Source organism: Arachis hypogaea, chromosome 19, assembly GCF_003086295.3.
Source record: "Arachis hypogaea cultivar Tifrunner chromosome 19, arahy.Tifrunner.gnm2.J5K5, whole genome shotgun sequence".
In the NCBI taxonomy this organism is placed as follows: domain Eukaryota; kingdom Viridiplantae; phylum Streptophyta; class Magnoliopsida; order Fabales; family Fabaceae; genus Arachis; species Arachis hypogaea.
Genome location: NC_092054.1, coordinates 157,539,050 through 157,563,253, shown reverse-complemented (window position 1 = coordinate 157,563,253; position 24,204 = coordinate 157,539,050). Strand labels below are relative to the sequence as shown.

Below are 24,204 nucleotides of genomic sequence, written 5' to 3'. Positions count from 1 at the left end.
CTCTTAATATTAACTAAACCACTAAAAATGGTATCGGATTATTAACTCGCTGAAAAAATAATGGTTAATCCTCAGTTCGGTTCCTGACTTGTGTTTTTTAATTTATTTTTTAAAATTTTTATTTAGTTCTCCAAATTTTATAAATGTAACTCATATATGGACAACTGAATGTCATGAGTACATTTTGGGTTTGGAACTCAAATAGAAAAGAAGAAGTATAGAGAGTCAATAGAATATCTATATATAATGTGTATAATGGAGGTTTAGAGATGTCTAATTCAGTATTAGAGATATAACCATTTGGAATGAGTGGTTTCATAACATGGTATGAGAGTTCTAGATTCGAAAGGTCAAGAGTTTGATCCTTGGGGAATCTCAAAATCAGCTTAAGCTTAAGCTTTTGGGATGAGTGGTTTCATGACATGAGATGTTTATTATCCCTAGTACTCGGATGGTTATTCTGGAAAGTATGGGTGATTTTCATTTTTTAACTCATAGTCCATTGTACACATTGTACAAATATTTCATTAGCTCCCTAGCAGGATTCAAAAAAAAATAGTGTAAACTTTTATTAAAACTCTTCATCTCAAAGCAAATAATATGGTGTCATTTTTTGATTATTTAAACATGAAGACCAAAATGACATCATTTTACATAATAACATTGTTTTTGGTTAACAATAAAAATAATTTTAAAAATATTTTAAAATGTAATAAAAAATAATTATAATTGATGAATAACTTTTGTATTTAATAAATTATTTATACATTTGATCTAAGACTTTTAAAATTTTTTTGAATAATTGTTTAAAAATCAAAATAAAAAATTGATCAGAATTTAATTTCTAAATTTTCCCTTTTTATATTGTTTTTGTAATTTACAAAAAAATTATCCACTTTACATAAAATCATTAAATTCTAATAACAATTGTTTCATTTTTTCTAATAGTACAAAAAATCACAATAAATTTCTAAAAATATATAGTTGATAAAATAGAAACTTCCATGCATGCAATTTGTCTTCATGAAAAATTAAAATAGTTGAAAAATATTAGATATTATTTATTACTAAATTTTTATTTAACTATTTTTAACTCTCAACTTCACATAAAAATATAGAAATAAATTCTCCCGAAGTTTCATTTTATATATGATATGTTTACATGAAAAACCAACTTGAAAGAATCTATTCCATCTAAAATATTCAGCAATCAGTTAACATAAATTGAGCATTTCTTCCACCCTTAAACTCTATCAAGCCTATCTCTGGATAATCAATATTTAGCGGAAAAATAATATGCAATTAAAATATAATAGATTATAATAGAATGAAAGAAAACTAAGGAGTTTGTGACAGCAATGAGCAAATTTTAAGATTGCTGGAAAATACATCATTTGTGATGTAAGCTAGCTAGTTTTTAAATTCTACAGCTGTATCAAAACATAAGTCAGAAAACTTAATAGCTCAACTATACTCAAATTCTCTCTCACAATACATTAACCTCTTGGGATACTTTAAGATATGCTTGTCCAACTCCTCTAACCTTTTTAATCCTATACCGCTTGTCATCCAAATCAAACGAAAACCAATAACACCTAAAGTTTATCCAACACTGATGCTGCTTGCAACTAGTTGCAACAATATTTTTATTGCAAATAGTCCTTCTTTCCCAGTAATGCCACTGATCTCCATGGCCTTCAGGGTTGTACTAAAACACACAGGAAAGGGATCAAATTTACAATTTGCATCATCTTTAACAAGCGAAACCCCTCCCTGAATTGTTAAAAACACATACAACAAATGAAATTTTTTCCGATTCGTAAATAGCAATGAACTTTCTGGTCCAAATGAAGTTACTACCTGAAATCTAAGAACTCGAAGACAGGGCGAGTTTCGCAATAGTGTCTGCAATTCTTCATACTCATTGAACAACTTTATGGGCATGCCTAGGTTCAAATCTAGTTCAGCAATATTACAAAACAAAGGTAGTTTGAGAAAAGATGTCGTTCCGCTGAGTGCCTGCCATGTGCAGTCAAATTCAAAATATTCAGAAAGGCCAACAAATTAATTGAAACAGAATGAAGACTGATAGATATTTTGTATGAAGATCAAACCTCAATAGAATCCCTAGACACAGAAAGCTTCTCCACATTTGGGAGCATTTTGAGAAATCTGAAAGTGAAATCGCCTGAAGCTACATCACAGACGTAATTAACTTGAATTGAGGCATCAATCACGGTTGAATAAGAAAAGAAAAAATATTCATTCCATCGCCGTGATAAGTAAATGACTTCAGATTAGTTCCAACAATCAGTACTTTGCAGCGAATTGTATCACTCAGAAGACCTATATCATACAACATATCATCTTTGTTCTCCTGTATATAAATCCGTCGAAGCAAGGGAGAACAAATACAAACAGCTTGAACATTCTTCAAATTGCAATTGATTAGGGACAAATCCTCCAAGGCTGGGCAACCACAGAAAAGCTGTTGTGCTGAAGAACTATCAGGGAATATAATGTTAGACAAAGTCAAAGTCCGAAGGCACTGAAAATGAACAGAAGAAGGAAGGTTGAAGACATGCTGCATATCCAATTCAAAGTTTGTCAATGTAGCACAGGTAAACAGTTGGTCAGGGAAGACCAATGGTTCCTCAATCCCATAAAGACGAAGACATAGTTCTTGAATCTTAGGGTTGATGAAACCACATAGCCACTCATTAACCCGAGAAGCATCCTTATCAACATTACATGTCAGAGAGAACTTCTCAAGAGTGGAGCAATTACAAGCTACAAGCAATCTGGCCACAAAGTGCATGAATTGCTGCCTTTCCTCGGGTTTTCCCTCTTTCAACTCAATCTTGGAGATATCCCTCCATAGATGCTTCCATCTTTTGGAAAGTATACTCGTTTGAATTGCTTCTTTTGTGGGAAGGGAGGATATGATAAGCTGGAGAATCACATCAGGTAGATCACATATACTGAAGCTGCTCTCAACTTTTCTCTCTCCCTTGCGATGCTTTTTGCGCTTCTTCAAAAGGCCCCGGCTCCAGAGAGCTTTCCCTAGCAAACTAAACAAATGTTATTAACCTATTTGCCGTTTTTCTAATTCAGTGAGTTCATGTTAAGACCCTAACACAATCATGCACTCCTTGAATGGATCCTCTCCAGTGGAAAAAAACACTTGAATGGATCCTCTCCAAAGAATAAAGTGTGATATTTCATCTTTAATTCTATAAGTGGGACCAAAATTAAATAGGAGAGAGAAAACAATAAAGAGTTAGATTAAACACTAGATACTGTCCAGATTTTTTTTTTCACTGGAGAGTATCCACTCCCCTCTGCAAGAGGGTTACAGAGCATGATTTTGTATGCGAAAGCTTTTGAAAAACAAAATAAGAAACAACAAACGCATGCAATTGAAGAAGACGAGAGTGCTAACCGGAAAAGTAGCCGAGGCATTCCGAATGCAGCCGCTTTCTCTTCTTTTGGCGCCTCAGAATCCAAAAGAAAGTCTAAGAGAACTAACTAAGATACCAGCCAACTTGGATACATAGTAAGTTTGTATAATGGACTTGGACTAACAGTTGAAGTGGTTACAAGTTTAAAATCTTATTTTTAAAAATTCGAAATTTTAATTTTAAAAAACGCTTACAAGCTTAAAATTCTATTTTAAAAAATTTAAAATTTTATACCTAGTTAGTTATCTAACAGGATTGTTACCAGAAAATCTGAAATATCAACTTGAAAGAATCTATTCCATCTAAAATATTCATGACCCAGCGAAAAAAACTAACATAAAATGAGCACTTTTTCCACCCTTAACTCTTGTCAAGCCTACCTCTGGATAACTGATATTTAATGGAATACAATAGGCAAAAAAAAAAAAAATAGATTATAAAAAACTAATGGGTTTGTGACGTCAATGAGCAAATTTTAAGAAACCTAGAAAGTACATACGTAATTTGTAATCCTTGCTAAGTTGCTAGTCTTTAAATTCTACAGCCGTATCAAAACATAAGTCATAAAGCTTAATAGCCCTCAACTATATTCGAATTCTATCTCGCAATCCATTGACCTCTTAGGATACTTCAAGATCTGCTTGCACAATTCCTTTGTTCTCTTTAATCCTATACGTCTGTCATCCAAATCAAACGAAAACCAATAACAAGAAATCCGAAGTTTATCCAACACTGATGCTGCTTGCAACAAAATTTTTATTGCAAATAACTCATCTTTTTTCCCAGTAATGCCATTGATCTCAATCATCTTCAGGGTTGTACTAAAACACACAGGCAAGGGATCAAATACACAATTTGCATCACCTTTGGCCAGAGACAACCCTCCCTACATCGTTGAAAACACATACAAAAATGAAAAATTTTCCAATTCGTAAATAGCAATAAACTTTCTGCTTTAAATGAAGTTACTACCTGAAATTCAATAACTTGAAGACAAGGCGAGTTTCGCAGTAGGGTCAGTAATGCAGCATAGGACAACTCTATGGACGACAGTGGGTCAAGAACTAGTTCAGCCAAATTACAAAATAAAGGTAGTTGCCCGAGTAAAGATGTTGTTCTGCTGAGTGCCTGGCATATGCAGTCAAATCCAAAAGTATTCAGAAAGGCCAAAAAATTAATTGAAACATGAATCAAGATTGATAAATATTTTGATTGAAGATCAAACCATAATAGAAGTCTCAGACATAGAAAGCTTCTCCACATTTGGGAGCATTTTGAGAAGTCTGAACGTGAAATTGCCTGAATCTATTTCCCAGGTGTTGTCTCTGTCCCAATAACATTCAGGAGGTACTTGAACCTGAATAGATGCATCAATCACCAAGGTTGAATGAACTAAGAAATATTCATTCATACAATCGCCGTGATATGCAAATGACTTCAGATTAGTTCCGACGATCAGTACTTTGCAGGAATTTGTAACATTAAGACCACCTGTATCATCATCATCATCTTCATCCAACATATCATCTTCGTTCTCCCGTATATAAATCCGTCGAAGCAAAGGAGAATAAATACAAAAAACTTCGACATTCTTCAAATTGCAATCAATTAGGGACAAATCCTCCAAGGCTGGGCAACCAGAGAAAAGCCGTTGTGTTGAATAAGTATCACTGAATATAATGTTAGACAAAGTCAAAGTCCGAAGGCACCGAAAATGAACGGAAGAAGGAAGCTTCAAGACATGCTGCATATCCAATTTAAACTCTGTCAATGTGGCACAGGTAAACAGTTGGTCAGGGAAGACTAATGGTTCTGGAATTTCTTCGAATTGAAGAGATAATTCTTCAATCTTAGGGTTGATGAAACCAGATAGCCACTCGTTAACCAGATTAGCATCCTCACCAACAATACATGACAGAGAAAACTTCTTAACACTGGAGCAATTACAAGTTACAAGCAATCTGGTCACAAAGTGCATGAATTGCCGCCTTTCCTCAAGTTCTCCCTCTTCCAACTCAATCTTGGAGATATCCCTCCATAGATGCTCCCATCTTTTGGAAAGTATACTCGTTCGAATTGCTTCTTTTGTGGGAAGGGAGGATATGATAAGCTGGAGAATCGCATCTGGTAGATCACATATACTGAAGCTGCTCTCAACTTCAACTTTTCCCTCTCCCTTTCCCCTTCCCTTGCAAAGCATTTTTTTGCGCTTCTTCTCAAGATCCATGCTTCAAGGTGCTTTTCCTAGCAAACTAAATAAATGTCATTCACCTATTTGCCATTTTTCTAATCCAGAGTGTTAATGTTAAACCCTAAGTCCCTAACACAATCCTCACTCCACAAAAGGGTTTCAGAGCATGAGTTCGTATGTGAAAGCTTTTAGAAAAACACAATAAGAAACAGAACCGCTTGCAAAGAATAATACCTGATGCAAACGAAGAAGAAGAAGAAGAAAGCTGTAACCTGAAATCAGCTTCTCTTCTTCTTTTGGCGCTTCAGACTCCCACAATCAATGATGTGCGCGCCACGATAACAGTATAAGTTTCAAGTTTCAGCCAAAAAAAAAACCGCTATTAAAACATTTACGAAAGTGGATATTCCAATTCCTAAATTGATAATATTATTTTTGTTTATAATATTTCATTCTTAATATAAAATACAATATAAAGTATATCTACAACAAAATTTTATCGAATTGAGAGCAGGTTTATCAAAAATAAAAATATTGGAGGGGCACTACTTCAAATGTTTAAATTCACAAATGTATTATACTTCTGGATTAGTTACCTTTTGGATTAGTTATCTTGTTTCTCTAAGTTTGGATAACTTTGTAATGATGATTTTTGGTTAGTTATACTTGGAATGGTTCCTTTTGGATAATTTATTTTGTTTTGTTTGTGTGTTACATCACACTAAATTTTTTGGCTTTGTTTAATACTAAATTTAGTTGTATTTAAATTTAGTATCAATGTGAATGTTTTATTAATGAATTATAAAGAGTTTGGATGATATTATCTAAAATTATTATATTTTATTGTGTTGTTTGATTCATATTAATACAAGTACAATTTTTATTTATTGATAGTTAAAATAAAAATAAATACAACAATATATATAACAACATACATTAATTTTTCTTCAAAATATTCTTGCAATTTGAATCAAAATTTGGCTATTTATTAAAAAACATAAGGCCAATCTTCACCATTTCCATAATAATATAGCAACTACAAGCAAATTTATTACAACCAATAAAACTCCTTCCCAATTTCAAAGTCCTAATATCAGATTCTAAACTTCCAATCTTCCAAACAAAGTTCATCCTCCATTCTTTATCATTTTTATTTTTTGGTATTACTCTGCCTCTTGATTCTCTTTCTTTATGGAATTTATTAGCCCAAACAAACAACCCATACCACCGCTTGCCAACACTCTGCAAACACATTCAGCGGAGATGGAGAAAGAATCAGACACTAAGAAGCTTTAGAAAAAGTTAAGAATAATCTTGCACTTACATTGTAGTTTGGACACCCAAAAAAAGGTCTCCCTGAATTTGCATCTGTTCCTGACCATCTCAAAACGGGTCTACACCCACACCCACACCATTCTGGAAATAGTTCTTCTCTGCTTCGAGTGGTTCTCCAACCTCCATTAGAGTGTTGATTGCTGGAACTCCCAACGGATTTACTGCTACTACCTATCATGGACTTCATAAAAACGTCTCCCAAAAGAGGAGTAAGAATCGACGAAAAAGTTAAGGGGCTTCAAATGGATTTGGGGATTAGGGATTTAAATAGTTTCTAGGGACTAAATTGATGCAAAAGTTTCAAATGCCACGTAATATATTCATTAGATGTCCAGCGTGGCAGTCTGTTATACACATCATCTCTCCGGTAATGACTCTGTAGCAGAAACCACCGCAGGGACTAAGTTGATTAAAATTTATAAAGTTTAGGGACTAAATAGAGACAATTGAAATGTCAAAGACTAAATTGAGGCTTGTGTGTAACTTCAGAGACCAAACTGAATATTTTCTCTAATATAAATACAAGACATAAATAAACAATTAAAAAGGGGAAAACAGACACCAAAATATAAAAAAGGGAAAACAAATCTACAAAGACAAGGAAAATAATTCAGACTGGTCTTTTAAATTGTTAACACCTTTCAATTTTTGTCTATGAAATTGGAATGATCTTCTGAAAATGTATATTTGTTACATTATTCTAGTATTTAATTACTAATTTTATCCATAATTTTATTAATGAGCCACACTAATTTCATATCGATGTTATTTGTAAACTTTGGGAAAAAGATTTGTTAATAAAATGTTACAACTTACATCAAGTTAAAAGTTAAAACACGTTCACAGTTTTGAAAAGCAAATTGAACCTTTACGATCTAAAATCATCAGATGAGAAAATCTGTTCTTGGCAATTCCTTTAGAATTTTTAACTATATTATGGACATCATCATTCACCACCACCACCAAAACAACAATAATAATAATAAGCTTCTAACGTGACCAGTCTAATATGAGATGAGCAATAAGCTAGTTTTGGGATTGCTAAACATAAACACATCCTTTAGGATGCACCATAACCATTAATCCATAAGGAATAAAGTCTCCTCTATTGCCTGCTTTTCACTTGAACAATTTTCAATCAAACTCAAGCTCACAATCCACTGATGCTCGAGGAAACTTTGCAATCTTTTCATACACCTCCGTGGTGTTTACTTCCTTTTTAGTTCCAGAATACTTGTCCAAAGTATAAAGCCTGCAACGAACATGAAGTGTTTTCAATACCATTGCCGACTGCAACAAGATTTTTATTCCATGTAAGTCTTCCTCAAGCCCGCGACAATCACGGATCCTAATAGTCTTCAGGTGTGTCTTAAAACACATCGGTAATGGATCCATGTTTGCACGATCTATAGGCATGTATACCCCATTCTGCATTGTCAAGTACAAGCAAAAAATGAAAAAAGAGAATACCCAGAATTAGTAAATAGCAGTGAACATTCCAGTTATTCGTTATTACTACTTGCTACCTCAAAACTAATAACTTGGAGACAAGGGGTCTTCTTCAACATTTCCAGCAATGGTTCATATGACAACTCACTGGGGGAATCAGAGAACAAACGGAATTCAACCAAATTAGAAAACACAGGTACGTCCCATAGTAAAGATTCCCTAATTCTCAAGACCTGACAAACACAATGAAAAGATTTAGAAGGATCAATATTAATAGTTGCTTCAATCACTGAGTTTGAGCTAAGTAAGGAATAATCATTCCCAGGGAAGCCACCATAAGAAAATGATTTCAGATTAGTTCCACCAACCACAATTTCACAACATTTTGAACCATTCTGACTACCTATACCATCATCATCTTCTTCGTCTTCTTCATCTGACTGATAATCAGAACCATCATCATCATCATCATCATAATCATCATCATCATCATATTTGTAATCTCTGATGACAACTTTCTGAAGCAATGGAGAAGAGATAGTAATAGCTTCGACATTCATCCAATTGCAATAAATTAGGGTCAACTCCTCCAAGGATGGACAACCAGAGAAAAGCCGGTCCGCTGAAGAACCGTCAGGAAATATAATGTTTTTCAAACTCAAACTCCTTAGACTCGGCAAAAAAATGGATGAAGGAAGATCTAGAATATGATCCATATTTAAATGAAATTTTGTCAATCTTGCAAAGGTAAACAGATGATGTGGGAAGACCAATGGTTTCTCAATTAATTCAAGGTCAAGACTTAATTCCTCAATCCCAGGGTTGATGAAACCACATAGCCATTCATTGACCTTAGTAGCATTCTCACGAACATAACATGAGAAAGAGAACTTCGTAATATTCAAGCAATCAGAAACTACAAGCAACTTGCTCACAAATTCTCTAAACAGTTGTATTCCCCGATATTCTTCTTTCAAATCAATTTTGGAGATATCCTTCCATAGATGTTGCCATCTTTTGGAAACTAAACTTGTTCGAATAGCTTCTTTTGTGGGAAGGAAAGATATGATAAGCGCAAGAACATGGTCAGGCAGATCATATATGTTGATGTCACTCTCATCATTTTTCTCTTCCATGTGATGCCTTTTGAGCTTCTTCTCGTTAACCAAAGAATTCATACTCATGCTTTAGATGGCTTCCCTGTTATACACCATGAGATGCAGAATGAAACTAAAAGCAATAGTTAATAAGAATGTAAATCGTGGCAAACTAAATCAGCATCGGACCAATGCTACAACATATAAGAACTTCCCTAAGTAAAATTCAACTATTCAACCAACTTCCTGTTCTTTCAGCCAGAGAAGTTACTCCAGATTTCTAAACAACAGTTAGTAGCAACATAGCAATAATCACAAAAGTTGGGGACTGTGTAACTCTGTTCAACAATCAAATCGCAGACACTTGCTTTTGTTTCCTTTGCATCAGTTTTTTACTAATTCTAATTTCTCTGACAAAATGAAGCATTTGTAAACGTAATGAGAAGCAACACCATACTTGAACTAATTAACGCATTCTAACATTTTGCATGTCGTTCAACCATAGAAAGGAATTGCTAAATCGTAAAACCCTAACACAGCACAGCACAACTCTTCACTCCAACATCAACAAAGCCGTAAATGGATTCAAAATGTGAAAAGAAAAATAGAAATTGAAAAAGTAGAATAGAAGGAATAAGAAAAGAAAAGAAAAGAAAAGTGAAGCAAGACGAAGTGAGCAGTAACCTGAAACGGAAAAACGAGCTCCACTCCGAAGAATAACGCTCTACGAGTAATCAAGGATTGATCTCCTTCTAATTAACCTAGTAATACTTGAAAGAGTGAAAATTTTAAATATAGAGTGAATACCCATCCGGCCTGACAATTATCTCGAAATGACAACGAGGCCCCCAAGAAAAAAAAAACACCCAATTCGATCCCTGATAATTTTTTTTGGGACTGATTAGCCCCTGTGCCAAAAAAAATAACATTAATTTTTTTTAGCACAGGGGTCTCGTTGTCCTTTCGAGGTAATTGTCAGGGGCCGGGTTGGGTTTTTTTTTTTTTGTCAGGGACTGGGTTGAGGTTTTTTTTTTGTCAGGGGTCTCGTTGTCTTTCGAGGTAATTGTCAGGGGCTGATTTGGGTTTTTCTCTTAAATATATATGTTATATTTTTAGAACATCAAAAAATATAAAAATTTAAGAGTAAATACCATTTTCGATCCTTATCCGTTTTTAAATTTGACTATAAGCACCCTAATGTTTATAAAATATCACATCGGCTCCTATTCATATACTTCGTGATACCAATAAGTCATTCCGTTGGTTTCTCCGTTCAAAGTCATCGAAAAATGTTGAGGTGTAACGTGCAGCCCGTGACATAGCCTTGGCACATCATACGTAGAATGGTATGTGTTTATTGAGACTATTAAGCCCCTGTACAGTCAGCAAAGCGATGTCGTTTTGCTTAGATTCCTTTTTGTGTGTTATTGTACAATCTCATTCTCCCTCTTTTTTGAACCCTAACATTAGGGGCTCAAGCATGAGCGATCCAGAGAAATCTTCAACCTCTCACACACGCCGTGTCTGGAGGAAGACTATAGTGGGTTCGAGTAGCAATGCAAGTAAGGGGAAGAAGGCCAAGTTCTAGCACCCTAAATGCAAGTGTGGAACATATGCATTCATGCAAGAATCTGGGACATCAAAGAACCCAGACAGAATCTTCTTCGGTTGTTCCTACTATCACGTAAGTGTGCCTCCATCTTCCATTTATGTAATGAACTTCTTCTGTGATTTAACAAGTTGTATTCACTATAATGGCAATTGCAGACGAAGCAATGTTACTGCAACTATTTTGTTTGGCTGGACAAACTGATTTCTAAACGTTTTGGGCATGAAGATGACAATGATGTTGAAGGAAGAATGATGATGCTGGAGAATAGATTGGAGCAACTGGAATATAAGAGTGAACATGAATATGAAGGAAAATAAAAAAAAAATGTAGTAATCACTATGGTGTATTTGTTATGCTGGCAATGTTAATTCTGTTAACAGCAATTGTGTTTGTAGTGTTTTAGGGTATACTGTGTTGTTGTAAGTGATGCATGGACAAGGTTAAGCGATGGGTTAATTTGCTCTGTAATTGCAGGTTCTATATAAATTGAATGTGAATTTTTTGTGTAAGAATGTTAAGTCTGAAACCATGATAAGTCTGCACAATGTTGTATAAGCTAAAAGCATAATATTTATATTTATACTGCTAAGCACAAAGGTCTGATTTAGTTTGTTGATGTATCAGCCAAAAACATCAATACATGTCTGAATTCACAAAACAAAAAACATGTTCCAGTAGTCTTAAATCTATTACATATTATAACTTGACAACCAAAATACTTGACACCAAAATATTCATAACTATGACTATGAGTATGTCATTTTTAAAGTCTTGATGGCCTAAACCCATATGTTTGCTTGAATCTGTGGGGTGCATTTAGGCCTAGTGTGGGGATAAACGTGTAGGGAGTTGTGGCAGTCCCTGAGCTAGTTGCTCCTTCAGTTGGAAGTTGTTGCTGAGTTGGTGGTTGTGTGGTTGGGGATGTTGCCTGTTGTAGAGGGGGCTGAAGTATTGGGGCTGTGGCCTGCTGCATAGGTTGCTGAGCTGTTGGGGCTGTGGCCTGCTGTTGAGGGTGGTGAAGTGTAGGTGCTGGTGGCCTAGTTATTGCTTGTTTGGATCTGAAATTTGGCCCCTGGTTGAGTGTAGTTGGGGTAGTAGGGGTTGAGTGCTCAGTGTTGAAGTTCACACCCTAAACCACATAAAAACAACAGAATTCAGGGTCTATGCTCTTGGGCTAAAATATGTTATAGTTGCTGGACATGAATCTGTAAAATAAAATTACCTCTATTGGTGGTGGGGCAGACTGTGAATTTTGGATCTCAACTCTTGCCTCTTCTTAGACTGAAATAGGGGTGGATCTCTTTGGAACCTTTTTCTTTTGCTTTTTTGCTTTAGCCCATGAAAGAAACAAGAGAAGCAAAGTTGTTCAGCCAAATCGGAAAAAAAAAATCTAAGTAACTATAGGATGTAAGACAGTAGGTTACCACTGGATCAAGTGGTGTGGCAATAACATTCTGGGGGATATTTGGTTGAACTCCTTCCCCGGCCTGTGCAAATGAAAAATAACATCTCAGCTACTTTCATGCATACGGTGGTATAACTATTCTGCTCAATTAATGAAAATAACAATAACTACAATGTAACAAAAACATGTAGAACTCCTTTAACCTGTGTTTGCTACTGATCTGCAGGTGTCTGTGATGATTGGTTTCCATTTTGTTGTTGCTTTGCTTTCTTTCGCTTTGGCTGCCAATTCGGATTTGCAGGTGTGCCTTTGCAAGTTCTATGGTAGTGTCCCTTTTGCCCACATTTACTGCATGTTACTTGGAATGACTTCCTCACCTTGTGACCTTGTGGCGGCATTTGAGACTCAGCCACCACATCAACAGCCCTTTTTTTGGTTAGTCTCCCAGGGGTCTCTTAATTATTGGTGTCTCTAGACGCAGCCTGTTGGTTTCCTCCCAAAACTCCTCAGAGTTCACTGGCTTTATGGAGTCCCTAAAAGTAGCCATTACGACTTCCATTGTAAGCCATTTGTGTGCAAAATTCTCTAGCCTCAGTTGTTGTTTCCTTAACCTTGATATAGCAGCTACTGCATGTTTGCATGGCAACCCTGGTAGGACAGATACATGAATCAACATTTACTGAATTCACATAACTACATTGCCAGACACTAAGTAGATGATTAAACTTGTTAGTTACCAAACATTGCAAGCACATGTTTGTCTTTGCAAATTTACAGCCACTCTTGTTTGGTATCTCTGGACTTCAAATAATACACTGGCTTCATCCCAGCCCACTCTGCCGTCCACTTGTTGCTCTCAGGGATGATGTACCCATCCAGCCTTAACTGTTGAACTGAAGCCAATTTACCCTTGCACTTGCTTAACCTATGAATGTGCCTTGCCATCTTTCGCATAATGTAGCTTCGAAGCTCCTCGCACATAGTTAAAATTGGTTTGTCTCTGTACTCCACGATCTTGGCATTCCAAACTTCGCACATATTGTTGGTTATATTGTCACACTTGGGGCCATGGCTAAAGTAAGCCTTGGTCCATGCACCAGGATCAAATTTCCGTAGATACTCTTAAGCATCCTTATTCACCTTTTTCACAAGATCCATTGAGTCCTTGAATTCTCTTATTGTTGTGCTCTTAGCTGCCTTCCAAACTAGTCCTTTTATGTGCTTGTCCTTGAAGTGTTTGATGAAGTCTTTTCATATGTGTAGGACACAATTTTTATGATGAGCTTGTGGCATTACCTCATGCAAAGCCTTAGCCAACCCCTACAATAACAAGTCAACCGCAAATTGAATTAACAAGTCAAAACAAGACACAAACCATAACACAAAAACAAACACAACAAATGAATGCATGTTACCTTCTGCTGATCGGACATGAAGTTCCACCCATTGGCAGCCACTGGACCAAGATCATCGTGCAGGATTGAAAAAAACCATTTTCAGGAATTAGTGTTCTCAGCTTCAACTACAGCAAATGCTATTACAAAGAAATTGTTATTGGCATCCTGCCCCACAGCCGACAAAAGATGACCACTAAAGTACCCTTTTAGGAAGCATCCATCCAATCCGATCAGAGGGTGACAGACAGCCTTGAAACCCTTCTTGCAAGCATCCAGGAAAATGTACAACCTATTAAACAGTGGACGACCCTCCGGTTGAGGAGTTACGTCAATCATCCCAGTGGAACCTGGATTGCTTCTGTGAATTTCATTTAGGTAGTCATGGAGCTTTCCATATTGTTCTCATTCCTTTCCAATTGTTTGCTCTCTAGCAGCTTTCAAAGCTTTGTAAATCATCCTGTAATGTATATGGACATTATAGTCCTATTTCATGTGGTCGAGTGCCTCTTTGGGAGTCATTAGAGGTTGAGTTAGCAACCTTTTCACCAATTTACTTGTTACCCAAGCTCTATCAGCCATGTTACTGCTCAAATTCCTGCCACAGTTGTGCTCTCCAATGAATGTCTTGATTTAGAAACACAGACTTTGACTATTATGAGAGCAAAACACCAGCCATGGACAACCCTCCTCAGCACACCTTGCTCTAATCCTCTTCGGCTCATTCTTCAAATACATCAGCTCTTTCCCCTCATAGACAAAATAGTCCTTAAGTGCTTGCTTGAACATTGCCATGGTCTCAAATTGTTGTCCTACCTGAAACTGAACCTCACCATACTCGGCATCCTCATTGAAGTCGGGATATCTTGTCTTATGCTCCTTATCTGAACTGGATATTAGAGAGTTAAATGCATCAGACTCATATTGATATGGTTTATCCAGGTTTGAGTCCAATTCCTCATCCATTGGATCTAAATTGGGCTTATCCCTTGCCTCATCAGTTGGGTCAACCTCACCTGACCCATTACCTTGTTCTCCACTAGGCCCATTGTTTGGCACATTGTCTCCTTTTTTGTTGGGATAGAACATGTTTTCTTTTTCTTCCAACATACCTTTTTGCCTTTTTCTTCTTAGTCCTAGGAGACATGTCCTTATCATCACCTCTACCAGGTGGCACATTCTTCTTCTTAGTACACTTTTGTCCAGCATCCATTGCCTTTTTCATCCTCACACTAGGCTGCTTCTTCCTCACACTCTTCCTCTTTACATTAACTTCCTCATCACTACTACTTCTATCAGATTCGAATCCAGGTGGGGGGTTGTAAGGTTCGTCTTCAGTGGTCTCATATCCATCATCGGAAGAAGAAGAGTCAACCTCAACAACATCTGGCCCATATACTGGTTGACTAACATCATGCTCAAAATAAATAACCAGCAAATCTGACTCCACATTCTCCATCTTTTTATCACACATTTCATTGATCTCCTTATCTCCCTTGAGAACATGTAATCCAGACTCTAAATCAGGGGCACTGCCATCATACCAATACATCTGTTTGTAGCTTGTATACCCTAAACCCTTGAACATTTCCTCCAAATCCTTGAAATTAACATAATCTATGTCCAATAGAGGAAATGTCTCAACACTTCCGTCATGGTAGTATAATACACCATCTTCATCCCGTTTAAACCAACCCCCATGGTGAAAAATAGGAACTATTTTATACGACATCTATTAGAACAATAATGTGCAACAATTAGAACTTAATTAACTACTTCCATCAGATTTCAATCGTTAATACAGTAATTTTTAGAACATGCATGGAATGATCACTAAGCGAAATCATCATTAACAAAAACCACATTCAACAAAAAAAATGGAGCAACACCAACTAACAAAGCTGCAAGATCAGATAGTGACACTAACCTTAGTAGCGCCGTCAGTTCCTCCGTCTGCAACCCCGTCACCACCTCCCCGTTAGAAGTCTCTATCAGCTTGCCTTGGAGGGAAACGTTTCGTTTTCTTAGGTTTTCTTCGTAATTTTGAGCAGAGAACGAGGGTGATGTATGGTTGCAGAAGTGTGCACAAGGGGGAGAATGAGATTTCACCCTAAACACGCAAAAAGGAATCCAAGCAAAACAACGTCGTTTTGCTGACTGTATAGGGGCTTAATAGTCTCAATGAACACATACCATTCCACGTATGATGTGCCAAGGCCATGTCACGGGCTGCACGTTATATCTCAGCGTTTTTCAACGACTATGAATGGAGAAACCAACGGAAGGGCTTATTGGTATCACGGAGTATACGGATGTTAGGGGCGTGTAGTCAAATTTAAAAAAAGACAGGAGCCGAAAAGATTAAAAAAACAAAAATTTCAAATATCTTTTCTTTTAAATATATGACGTTGAAGCCTTGAAGGTATTATTAAAGATCACAAATTACAATAATACAACACACAGATTATAGGTTTGTGATTGTAAATAAAAAACAAGTTGGGCTACACATCTATATAATTTTTTATCTAAGTCCATTCAAGCTAGCTCAACATAAAAAAAATCCAATCTCATTAAATGAGCGTGTATTTATGTGCCCAAACCCCCAAAACGTTTAACATTCATTCTCGCCTTCATTATGAAACAACGTTCCTTCTTCAACCTCGAAATCGCCACTAGATAAGTTCAAATTTTCTCTCAAAATCACTCAAACCTCCATCGTGTTCTTTGTGAAAACTACTCCTACTCCAGAATCGCGTCAAGCTTTCGAAAGGAAGAAGAAAAAACAAACAAAAACAAGAACAGAGACTCCACAAGGTATGAGAAAAACTATCGTTATTATGTTCATTTAATTTCTCTAAAAAATCGTATTTCTCTTAGTTCGATTTAAGGTTTAGTAGATTAAGTTTCTTCGTTTAGTAGATCGGCTTATTCTGAATCCATTTTTATTGCGTAACTAGGGCATACGAATAGAAAATGTGTTGTTATTTTCTTTCTGTGATATATTGATCGGTTCATTGGTGTTAGTCATTTTGATTCACTTGATTATTAGTGTGTTCAGTTAAGTTCTTTTGGATGCAGAAATATTTTTCTTGATGATTGAATGTTTATCACGTTTTATTCAGTACATGAATGTTGTTCGGTTCAGTGGAGTTGCTCATTTTGATTTACTAAATTGTTAGTGTGTTCAGTTGAGTTTTTGTGCATGCAAAAATATTTTTATTGATGATTAAATGTTTATCACATTTTATTCAGCACATGAATATTGTTCGGTTCAGTGGAGTTGCTCGTTTTGATTCACTTGATTGCATGCTTGTGCTTATTAGTGTATCGAGTGAATTATTGACCAAATTTTTTTGTCCTTATAGCAAAAATGAAGAAGACAATGGTGACAAAGAAGGAGAAACTGTGCTATAACATAAGCATATGTACACATTAAATATATTTATCGCCTTTCATTAGAATAAAGTCTATTTTGTAATGAAATTATAAAAAAATAAAAAATAAAAAATGATTAATTTCTTATGCAACTGTTATGATTGATGTATCATCTTTGCTTTCTGCTGCTACTGGATCTTCGAGATGTGTTGTTGAGCTAATGAAATTTTGAAGGGATTGTACAATATTTGTATATTATTAATATTAGCAACGACCGCATAAGTTTGATGATTTTATTTTTAGTGGCTTTAACATGCATACATTTGTTTTATGTCTCTACTTTATAATTTTATCTCTGTTGTAATTAGTTTATATTCAGCTTTCACCTTATTGTTGTGTTACCAATAAAACTACATTTCTGGTAATGCTAAGGAGACAAAAAAAAACAAACAGAACTTGTTTTATTTAGTATTCATTAATTGTCATAACAATTAATAAATGTTAAATAAGGCAAATTATAACTGTTTTTGGCTATTTTTTTTTTCTTACAAAACATTTCCGTTATGCTAATATAGAAATTATAATGTGAATACATTTTATAATTGAATCCTCGAAGATAGAGAAAAATAATGAACTTAATTGAATCCTTTTTTTGGTGCTGAAATTTAATGGAATATTAATGTCATAGGTACTAATATGAGTTAAACCCCAAAGTGGTTTCTAAGATTCACGGTTTGCACCAATTTAATCTCTGACTTACCAATTGGATCATTTATGTCCTCGACTTTGTAAAAATTGCACCAAGGTCGTCCCTAGCCACATCTCCGGGCAAATTAATGAACGCCGGCAGTGACCTGGCACTGAGAAGCCACGCCCGCCCAACCTTCTTTCTTTCTTCTCTTCCCCAGCCCGCAGACCTCCACACCAACCTTCCGTCCGTCCGTCCGTCCCTACCGCCGGCGACCACTGTCGCTAACCCTCCCTCCTCCCTTCTTCCTTTTCTTTCTTCCCTATTTCTCCATTTCTTTCCTCCTGTACGCAACATCCCTGTTCGTGGCGCCACCTCTGTCTGCACCTTCCAGTTCCGGTGAAAACCACCAGCAGCGGCGAAACTCTGTGCCGCTACGACACTACCTCCGCTCCTTACGCTATCTTCGTTTTTCACTCCTCAACACAGGTTCCATTCCATCATCTGTGTCTGTTTCTTTTTTTTCTAATTATTTTTTTTATTTCAGTGCCTTTTGATTCTGCTTTTACTGATCTTGTTAGACTTAGGATAGTTGATTATTTGTGTTTCTGGACTGAATGTGTATTGGCTGGTTGAAATTTTTGGGTTGATTGATGCTTACATTAAACTGAAATTGCTGTTTATGAATCCTGCATACAACCTGTTCGATAAATTGCCTGAAAGTTAAATCTTATGTCTGATCATCATAGGCTTCAAATTTTGTTTTCATTAGGCATTGTAACTCATATTGTGCAGTTTTCTATAAGTTTTTATGATGATTGAGATTGAATTTTGGTTATGCACTTGGTGAATGTTCTTGCTTAACACCAAATTGAACTGAAATTTTAGAATTCATTCCTTGTTTGGTGTTATATGTTACGTGCATACAGAGTTAGCAAGTGAATTGATGATATTGCGTATCCATGTAGTTGTTGAACATAAATGATCATATACACAATCACACGAATGCCATGCTAGAAATTGGGATTAAAACTAGGTATAGGGACCACATTGGATCAAACAGTTTCAATTGCCACCTCAGCTTGCCGTTATCTACTCCAGCATGGCTTCTCAGTGCCAGGTCACTGCCGGCGTTCATTAATTTGCCCGGAAATGTGGCTAGGGACGACCTTGGTGCAATTTTTACAAAGTCGGGGACATAAATGGTGCAATTGATAAGTCAAGGACTAAATTGGTGCAAACCGTGAATCTCAGGGACCACTTTGGGGTTTAACTCTACCAATATGGATAATAGGGCTATTCTTTTAAAAAAATATAAAGTAAATATATGAAGTTTTTCAAATGTTATTTACTTATTTATCAAAATAACATGACATATTTATTAATCGACTTACCGTTTTATTTTAGGATTTAATTCATTAATTATTCTCATTTTTAAACAAAACTTTTTAACTGAACTTTTAATAGTGTAACGTAACATTATTCAAATTGAAAGATAAATTAATTCTTGGATCCTTTAGTTTAAAAATTTGAAATGAAATAATCCACCATAGATCAACCAAAGCAGTAGAAAATAGAAATTTCAAAAGATGACGGTAATGTAAATTATCCAGCACCAATGATCTCATCAACAGTTTAAACAACATTAATTTGCAAAGTATTGCAAAATTATTTTCATTGGTGCTACAATGTCTTCTTGATAAATCCTATAGATGTTAAAATCATCATTCTACCAACAAAAACAAGCATATAATATCATACTTTGAAAATAGTTCTAAGGCAATCAAACTAGCCCCTCTTGCTTAATGGGAATGGATCTTCTCGGACAGAAAGTTAATTTAGCTGAGAGGGTCATGCATTGAATCTTATCATCAAGTTAACGATCTCAGTTGATGGAACGAGACAACATTTCAATATCTATGTCATAATCGATTTACCTTTTCCATAAAACTATCAAACTATCTCCAATGGATGTCTCCTCCAACCTTATTTATTATACCTTGACAAAAATTTAAGTTGCCTTCTCAATATATACTTTTTTTTTTGGTAGATGGCTTGTTAATTTTTTATTAATTTCTTAACTAAGAAAGTTAAAATATTTTTTTTATCATGTGTCACATGCGGACAACACAAATTACTCGTTAAGAGCTTGTAAGAAACACTAGAAGCAGCCCTATTATTTTCATTTTATCATATCAATAATGCAATATTTACTTATAAATAAATACTTAATGATAAACAACAATATTATATTATATAGGAAAAAAACCCAAAACAGCATCTGACAATTACCTCAAAAGACAACGAGACCCTTGACAAAAAAAAACACAACCCGACCCCTGACAATTATTTCGAAAGGACAACGAGCCCCCTGTGCCAAAAAAAAGTTAATGTTGTTTTTTTGGCATAGAGGCTAATCAGTCCAAAAAAAAAAAGATCAGAGGCCGGATTTGGTGTTTTTTTTTCTTGGGGGCTCGTTGTCATTTCGAGGTAATTGTCAGGGCCGGGTAGGGTATTCACTCTCTTATATAAAACATGCATCATAAACGTTGGCTACATGAAGGCACCATCCATTAACTATGTGCTCAAAATTCAAAAAATACGAAAGTAATCAAACCATATGGTATGAAATGATGAAAGTACCTTCCCCCCTGTGCTTTTATAACTGAAAAATAGTCAAGACGTGTTTTCAATTGCTTTAATAGCTTAAAGGCCAAACTAGCGCAATTTGATAACCATTCAAACAAAATAAAGCATTGCAAATTACTACTAGAAAATAGAAAGCTAGTACATTGTTCATTTAACTGAAAATAGATGCAATCCTCATATAAAACCTAGCCTAGTAGAAGAATCCCAACACTTTACCCCCAGCGTTCTTTCTCCTAGCCTCTTCATGATCCATGATACCAGCAGAGGTAGTCAAAACAATATACCCAAACTGCATGATTTGTGCATTCAAAGGTCAAGGTCCAGAGGAGAAACCATATGAAAGGAACAACCAAGACAATATAAAGTAGTTCAATGTTGTATTCAATGATACAACATCAGGAACAGCCATGCTCACATCTAAATTGAAAATTTGATACACACTCTTATAAATCACTAGTACCCACAGCACAAGAAATGGATCGCTTCACTGATACTTGCATAACAATGAGTGAAATAATAATGTAAGTTTTAAACTATCAATTGATCAACTAGTTTATGATATGATCTTCTATAATTGAAGAACAGTTTATGGGATTTAGCTAACCTGTCTTGAGGGAAGCAACCTCGCAGTCCAACTTTCTATCTCTTTCACGCCGACATCAAAGCGAGGACTAATAACCCCACACTTGTTCAATCTACCATTCAACTCGACCACAATTTTGCCAGCTCTGTGATCATCTACATACTCAAACTCCCCAATGTAGCCTACAAAGCAACACACCGAAAGTATTACGATATACCGAATAAAAATTATGCCGAGGCTCATTTATGCAGTAAAAGATTAAGGAATACCATGCTTCTGCATCACCAAAAGGAATTTGATGATCACTTTTGATGATGGCCTAATCATGACTTGGCGCTTCCCACGTTTCTCAGCATTGTACATGCTCTTGAGAGCATCATTCAAAACACTAACCCTCACCATGATCACTGACTGATACATATTTTAACACAAGTCAAGCATAACTAACAAAAATCAACGTGGTGCATCCCAAATTGAAATTGGAAAACATAAAGAGAAACCAAAAAAGACAGATTCCACATTCAAATGTTACAACTTACAAATTGTTTTCCAAGACAATAAAATCATGAAGCCACAAATTTCTTTCCTTTTCTATCCTCATTTACCATCGTGCAGAACACACAATACTTAATTTTTATTTTAGAAAAAATAAATACACAAAGATAATGTTTTGAAAGAGGGACGCTTCTTATGGGGTATTACAAAAACATAACACTCAGAGAGTTTAACAACAATCTGAATCTCAATAGGGTTGTGTTGGATCCATTTTTCGGTTATGAATTGCAATATAACAAGGAAAATGAAGCGAAGCTAGAAAATAGTTTCACAGAAGAAATAGTTTATAGGAAATCAAAGACAAAGGGTTACGAAAGAGACCTTACCAACAAAGCTCAGGGAAACTGAGAGTGAGGGTGCTGCAGCTGCAAGAGCTTTGCGTTGAGATGTAGAACGGAATGCACTACCAAAGTGAAGTGATTTGGGACAAAAACTATTATAGTAAAACGACGATGCGTTTTGTGTTAGGGTTTAGTTTTTCTTTTTCTTTTTGATCTTAGCTTTGGGCTTGGATCGAAGGGTTTAGAGTTTGTAGACATTATTTGTTGAATTCATTTTTGTTACATGTGAGAAGAGATAAAACCTGATTTTTGTTGGATCACCACTATCATATTCCACTTTTTCATTTCAGCCACCTTTTTTTTTCCAAAACAAGAAAAACTTCCATTCATAAAAATAGTCAAAGAATACTTATGCCAACGAGCCCATAAAAATGAGTAAGATTTGAGTGCATTTTGGTCAAAACACCCATAAAAATGAGTTATTTCACCACAAAAGAAAAGAAATAAACCACCAAAAGGAATCGACCAAAAAAAAAAAACCACCAAAAGGTTATTAAGATCTAAATCTCATAAAAACAAACTGTTACGGCCTGGCCCAGAGTCCCTGCAGGTCGACCCGACCCGGACGCCACCCGAACCGGACACATGCCCCACAACGACCCGGACACGTGTCCAGGACAGCTCATGCACAGCTATGGGATAACCTCCCTGGAAACATTGGCCTGTCCTCATCGGGCTCACCTCTGACAGGTATATAAAGGGGAGGCTTGCTCTCCCCCGGAGGTACGTCACATACTTTATCATCTTATCCGCCTGCACACCTTACTGACAAGAGCGTCGGAGTGTCTTTGCAGGTGGCACCCCCCCTCTCACGCGAAGTACTCGGGACCTCGCATACCGCTGACTGGTAGTCCGTGACTTGACGAGCCCCAACCATCCTCCTGGATCATAACCCGAACCGCTCAGCAACCGATCTACCGAACATTGGCGTCGTCTGTGGGAAATCGTCCATGGACTTCGTGCTAGTCGAAACGGAGGCGAGCCGCGAGGCCGTACCTGGAGGCGACGCCGCCGGGACAGGAACCCGACAACATCCGAGATCCCCCCGAGGGACGCAACCCAGGCGCACGAGAGACGCCCCTTCGGGGGGACTGGCGACAACCACGCCAGGATAATGCAAGAGCTACGCCATAGAATGCAAGACTTAGAGCGCCGGTTAGCAGACAGGGAACGCGACCAGCGCACCCCGGAACAGAGTCACTCCTGTTCTCGCTCTAGGAGCCGCTCCCGGCGCACGCCTAGCCCCCAGGGCGAGTCAGAAAGCACTGGGGAGAGAGGACGCGCGAGAAGGCGTCATGACCCCGTCATTTACGCCAGGCGCGAAGGGCGGCGTACCACGAACCAAGGGGACGAAGACGCCCGTCGGGAGAACGACGAAGGGAGAACGAACACCCGGGGACACGTGATAATAGGGGCCACCCCATTCCACCGCTCCATACTCGAGGTCCGGCTGCCAAAGCATTTTGACAAGCCGACGGACATGAGGTACGATGGAACGCAGGACCCCCTGGAGCATCTAACGGCCTTTGAGGCCAGGATGAACTTAGAAGGAGTAGGAGATGAGGTAAGATGTCGCACTTTCCCGGTCACTCTGGCGGGGCCTGCAATACGGTGGTTCAATAACCTTCCGCAGGGCTTGGTGACCCAATTCTCCGACATCAGCCATGCCTTCCTGGCTCAATTCACAACCAGGATCGCAAAAGCCAAGCACCCGATCAATCTGCTAGGGGTGACACAAAGAGCTGGGGAGCCGACCCGGAAATACTTGGACCGTTTCAACGACGAGTGCTTGGAAATTGACGGTTTGACGGACTCAGTGGCGAGTTTATGCTTGACGAATGGGCTCTTGAATGAGGACTTCAGAAAGCACCTCACTACAAAGCCAGTCTGGACAATGCAGGAGATCCAGTGCGTGGCTAAGGAGTATATCAACGACGAGGAAGTAAGCCGGGTCGTGGCTGCCAATAAACGGCAGCCCGCCTACAATGAAGCCCGGCACTACGAAGGTAGAGAGAAACCAAGGGAACACGCCAGGGACGGCGGCCCAAGCAAAGCCTCGAAGCCATTCC

The 24,204-nt window shown here is 37.1% G+C and overlaps 4 protein-coding genes across 8 annotated transcripts; all 4 read right to left on the bottom strand.

Moving 5' to 3' along the window:
- Positions 1-1,346: 1,346 nt before the first annotated feature.
- On the bottom strand, positions 1,347-3,581 carry LOC112779182 (F-box/LRR-repeat protein At3g26922-like). 2 transcript variants are annotated; one of them, XM_072226559.1, is made up of 4 exons: positions 3,443-3,581; positions 2,115-3,071; positions 1,861-2,019; positions 1,347-1,773 (listed from the first exon to the last, which is right to left on the bottom strand). In XM_072226559.1, exons 1-2 carry the CDS (start codon positions 3,460-3,462, stop codon positions 2,234-2,236), a joined length of 858 nt encoding a protein of 285 aa, XP_072082660.1. In that variant the 5' UTR covers positions 3,463-3,581; the 3' UTR covers positions 1,347-1,773; positions 1,861-2,019; positions 2,115-2,233. The 2 variants fall into 2 exon arrangements, with proteins under 2 accessions (XP_072082660.1, XP_029151492.2); XM_029295659.2 differs by having other exon boundaries at positions 1,347-1,708.
- A 212-nt stretch (positions 3,582-3,793) lies between these two features.
- LOC112776554 (F-box/LRR-repeat protein At4g14103) lies at positions 3,794-6,057 on the bottom strand. Of its 2 annotated transcripts, none has more exons than XM_025820753.3 (4): positions 5,887-6,007; positions 4,687-5,705; positions 4,434-4,589; positions 3,794-4,347 (listed from the first exon to the last, which is right to left on the bottom strand). In XM_025820753.3, exons 2-4 carry the CDS (start codon positions 5,686-5,688, stop codon positions 4,042-4,044), a joined length of 1,464 nt encoding a protein of 487 aa, XP_025676538.1. In that variant the 5' UTR covers positions 5,689-5,705; positions 5,887-6,007; the 3' UTR covers positions 3,794-4,041. The 2 variants fall into 2 exon arrangements, with proteins under 2 accessions (XP_025676538.1, XP_025676537.1); XM_025820752.3 differs by having other exon boundaries at positions 3,879-4,347; positions 4,687-5,713; positions 5,887-6,057.
- A 1,776-nt stretch (positions 6,058-7,833) lies between these two features.
- Positions 7,834-10,311, bottom strand: LOC112777241 (F-box/FBD/LRR-repeat protein At5g56420). Of its 2 annotated transcripts, none has more exons than XM_025821571.3 (3): positions 10,218-10,311; positions 8,514-9,666; positions 7,834-8,415 (listed from the first exon to the last, which is right to left on the bottom strand). In XM_025821571.3, exons 2-3 carry the CDS (start codon positions 9,618-9,620, stop codon positions 8,122-8,124), a joined length of 1,401 nt encoding a protein of 466 aa, XP_025677356.1. In that variant the 5' UTR covers positions 9,621-9,666; positions 10,218-10,311; the 3' UTR covers positions 7,834-8,121. The 2 variants fall into 2 exon arrangements, with proteins under 2 accessions (XP_025677356.1, XP_025677355.1); XM_025821570.3 differs by having other exon boundaries at positions 8,514-9,636; positions 10,218-10,300.
- Positions 10,312-20,628: 10,317 nt separating this feature from the next.
- LOC112777318 (small ribosomal subunit protein uS8z/uS8w) lies at positions 20,629-22,475 on the bottom strand. 2 transcript variants are annotated; one of them, XM_025821665.3, is made up of 4 exons: positions 22,116-22,475; positions 21,509-21,650; positions 21,261-21,421; positions 20,629-20,945 (listed from the first exon to the last, which is right to left on the bottom strand). In XM_025821665.3, exons 2-4 carry the CDS (start codon positions 21,639-21,641, stop codon positions 20,847-20,849), a joined length of 393 nt encoding a protein of 130 aa, XP_025677450.1. In that variant the 5' UTR covers positions 21,642-21,650; positions 22,116-22,475; the 3' UTR covers positions 20,629-20,846. The 2 variants fall into 2 exon arrangements, with proteins under 2 accessions (XP_025677450.1, XP_025677449.1); XM_025821664.3 differs by having other exon boundaries at positions 22,121-22,459.
- Positions 22,476-24,204: the final 1,729 nt, after the last annotated feature.

What these genes read in the sequence shown, in the direction of transcription:
- LOC112779182 (XM_072226559.1), bottom strand. Translation starts at nt 3,462, where the DNA reads ATGCCTCGGCTACTTTTCCG. An exon ending in ATGCCTCGGCTACTTTTCCG is followed by an intron (nt 3,072 to 3,442) that starts GTTAGCACTCTC and finishes ACATTTGTTTAG; the next exon opens with TTTGCTAGGGAAAGCTCTCT.
- LOC112776554 (XM_025820752.3), bottom strand. Translation starts at nt 5,688, where the DNA reads ATGGATCTTGAGAAGAAGCGCAAAAAAATGCTTTGCAAGGGAAGGGGA. An exon ending in TGTCTGAGACTTCTATTATG is followed by an intron (nt 4,590 to 4,686) that starts GTTTGATCTTCA and finishes TGCATATGCCAG; the next exon opens with GCACTCAGCAGAACAACATC. An exon ending in TTCAAGTTATTGAATTTCAG is followed by an intron (nt 4,348 to 4,433) that starts GTAGTAACTTCA and finishes TCAACGATGTAG; the next exon opens with GGAGGGTTGTCTCTGGCCAA.
- LOC112777241 (XM_025821571.3), bottom strand. Translation starts at nt 9,620, where the DNA reads ATGAGTATGAATTCTTTGGTTAACGAGAAGAAGCTCAAAAGGCATCAC. An exon ending in TCCAAGTTATTAGTTTTGAG is followed by an intron (nt 8,416 to 8,513) that starts GTAGCAAGTAGT and finishes TTGACAATGCAG; the next exon opens with AATGGGGTATACATGCCTAT.
- LOC112777318 (XM_025821665.3), bottom strand. Translation starts at nt 21,641, where the DNA reads ATGGTGAGGGTTAGTGTTTTGAATGATGCTCTCAAGAGCATGTACAAT. An exon ending in TTTGGTGATGCAGAAGCATG is followed by an intron (nt 21,422 to 21,508) that starts GTATTCCTTAAT and finishes GTTGCTTTGTAG; the next exon opens with GCTACATTGGGGAGTTTGAG. An exon ending in GGTTGCTTCCCTCAAGACAG is followed by an intron (nt 20,946 to 21,260) that starts GTTAGCTAAATC and finishes CAAATCATGCAG; the next exon opens with TTTGGGTATATTGTTTTGAC.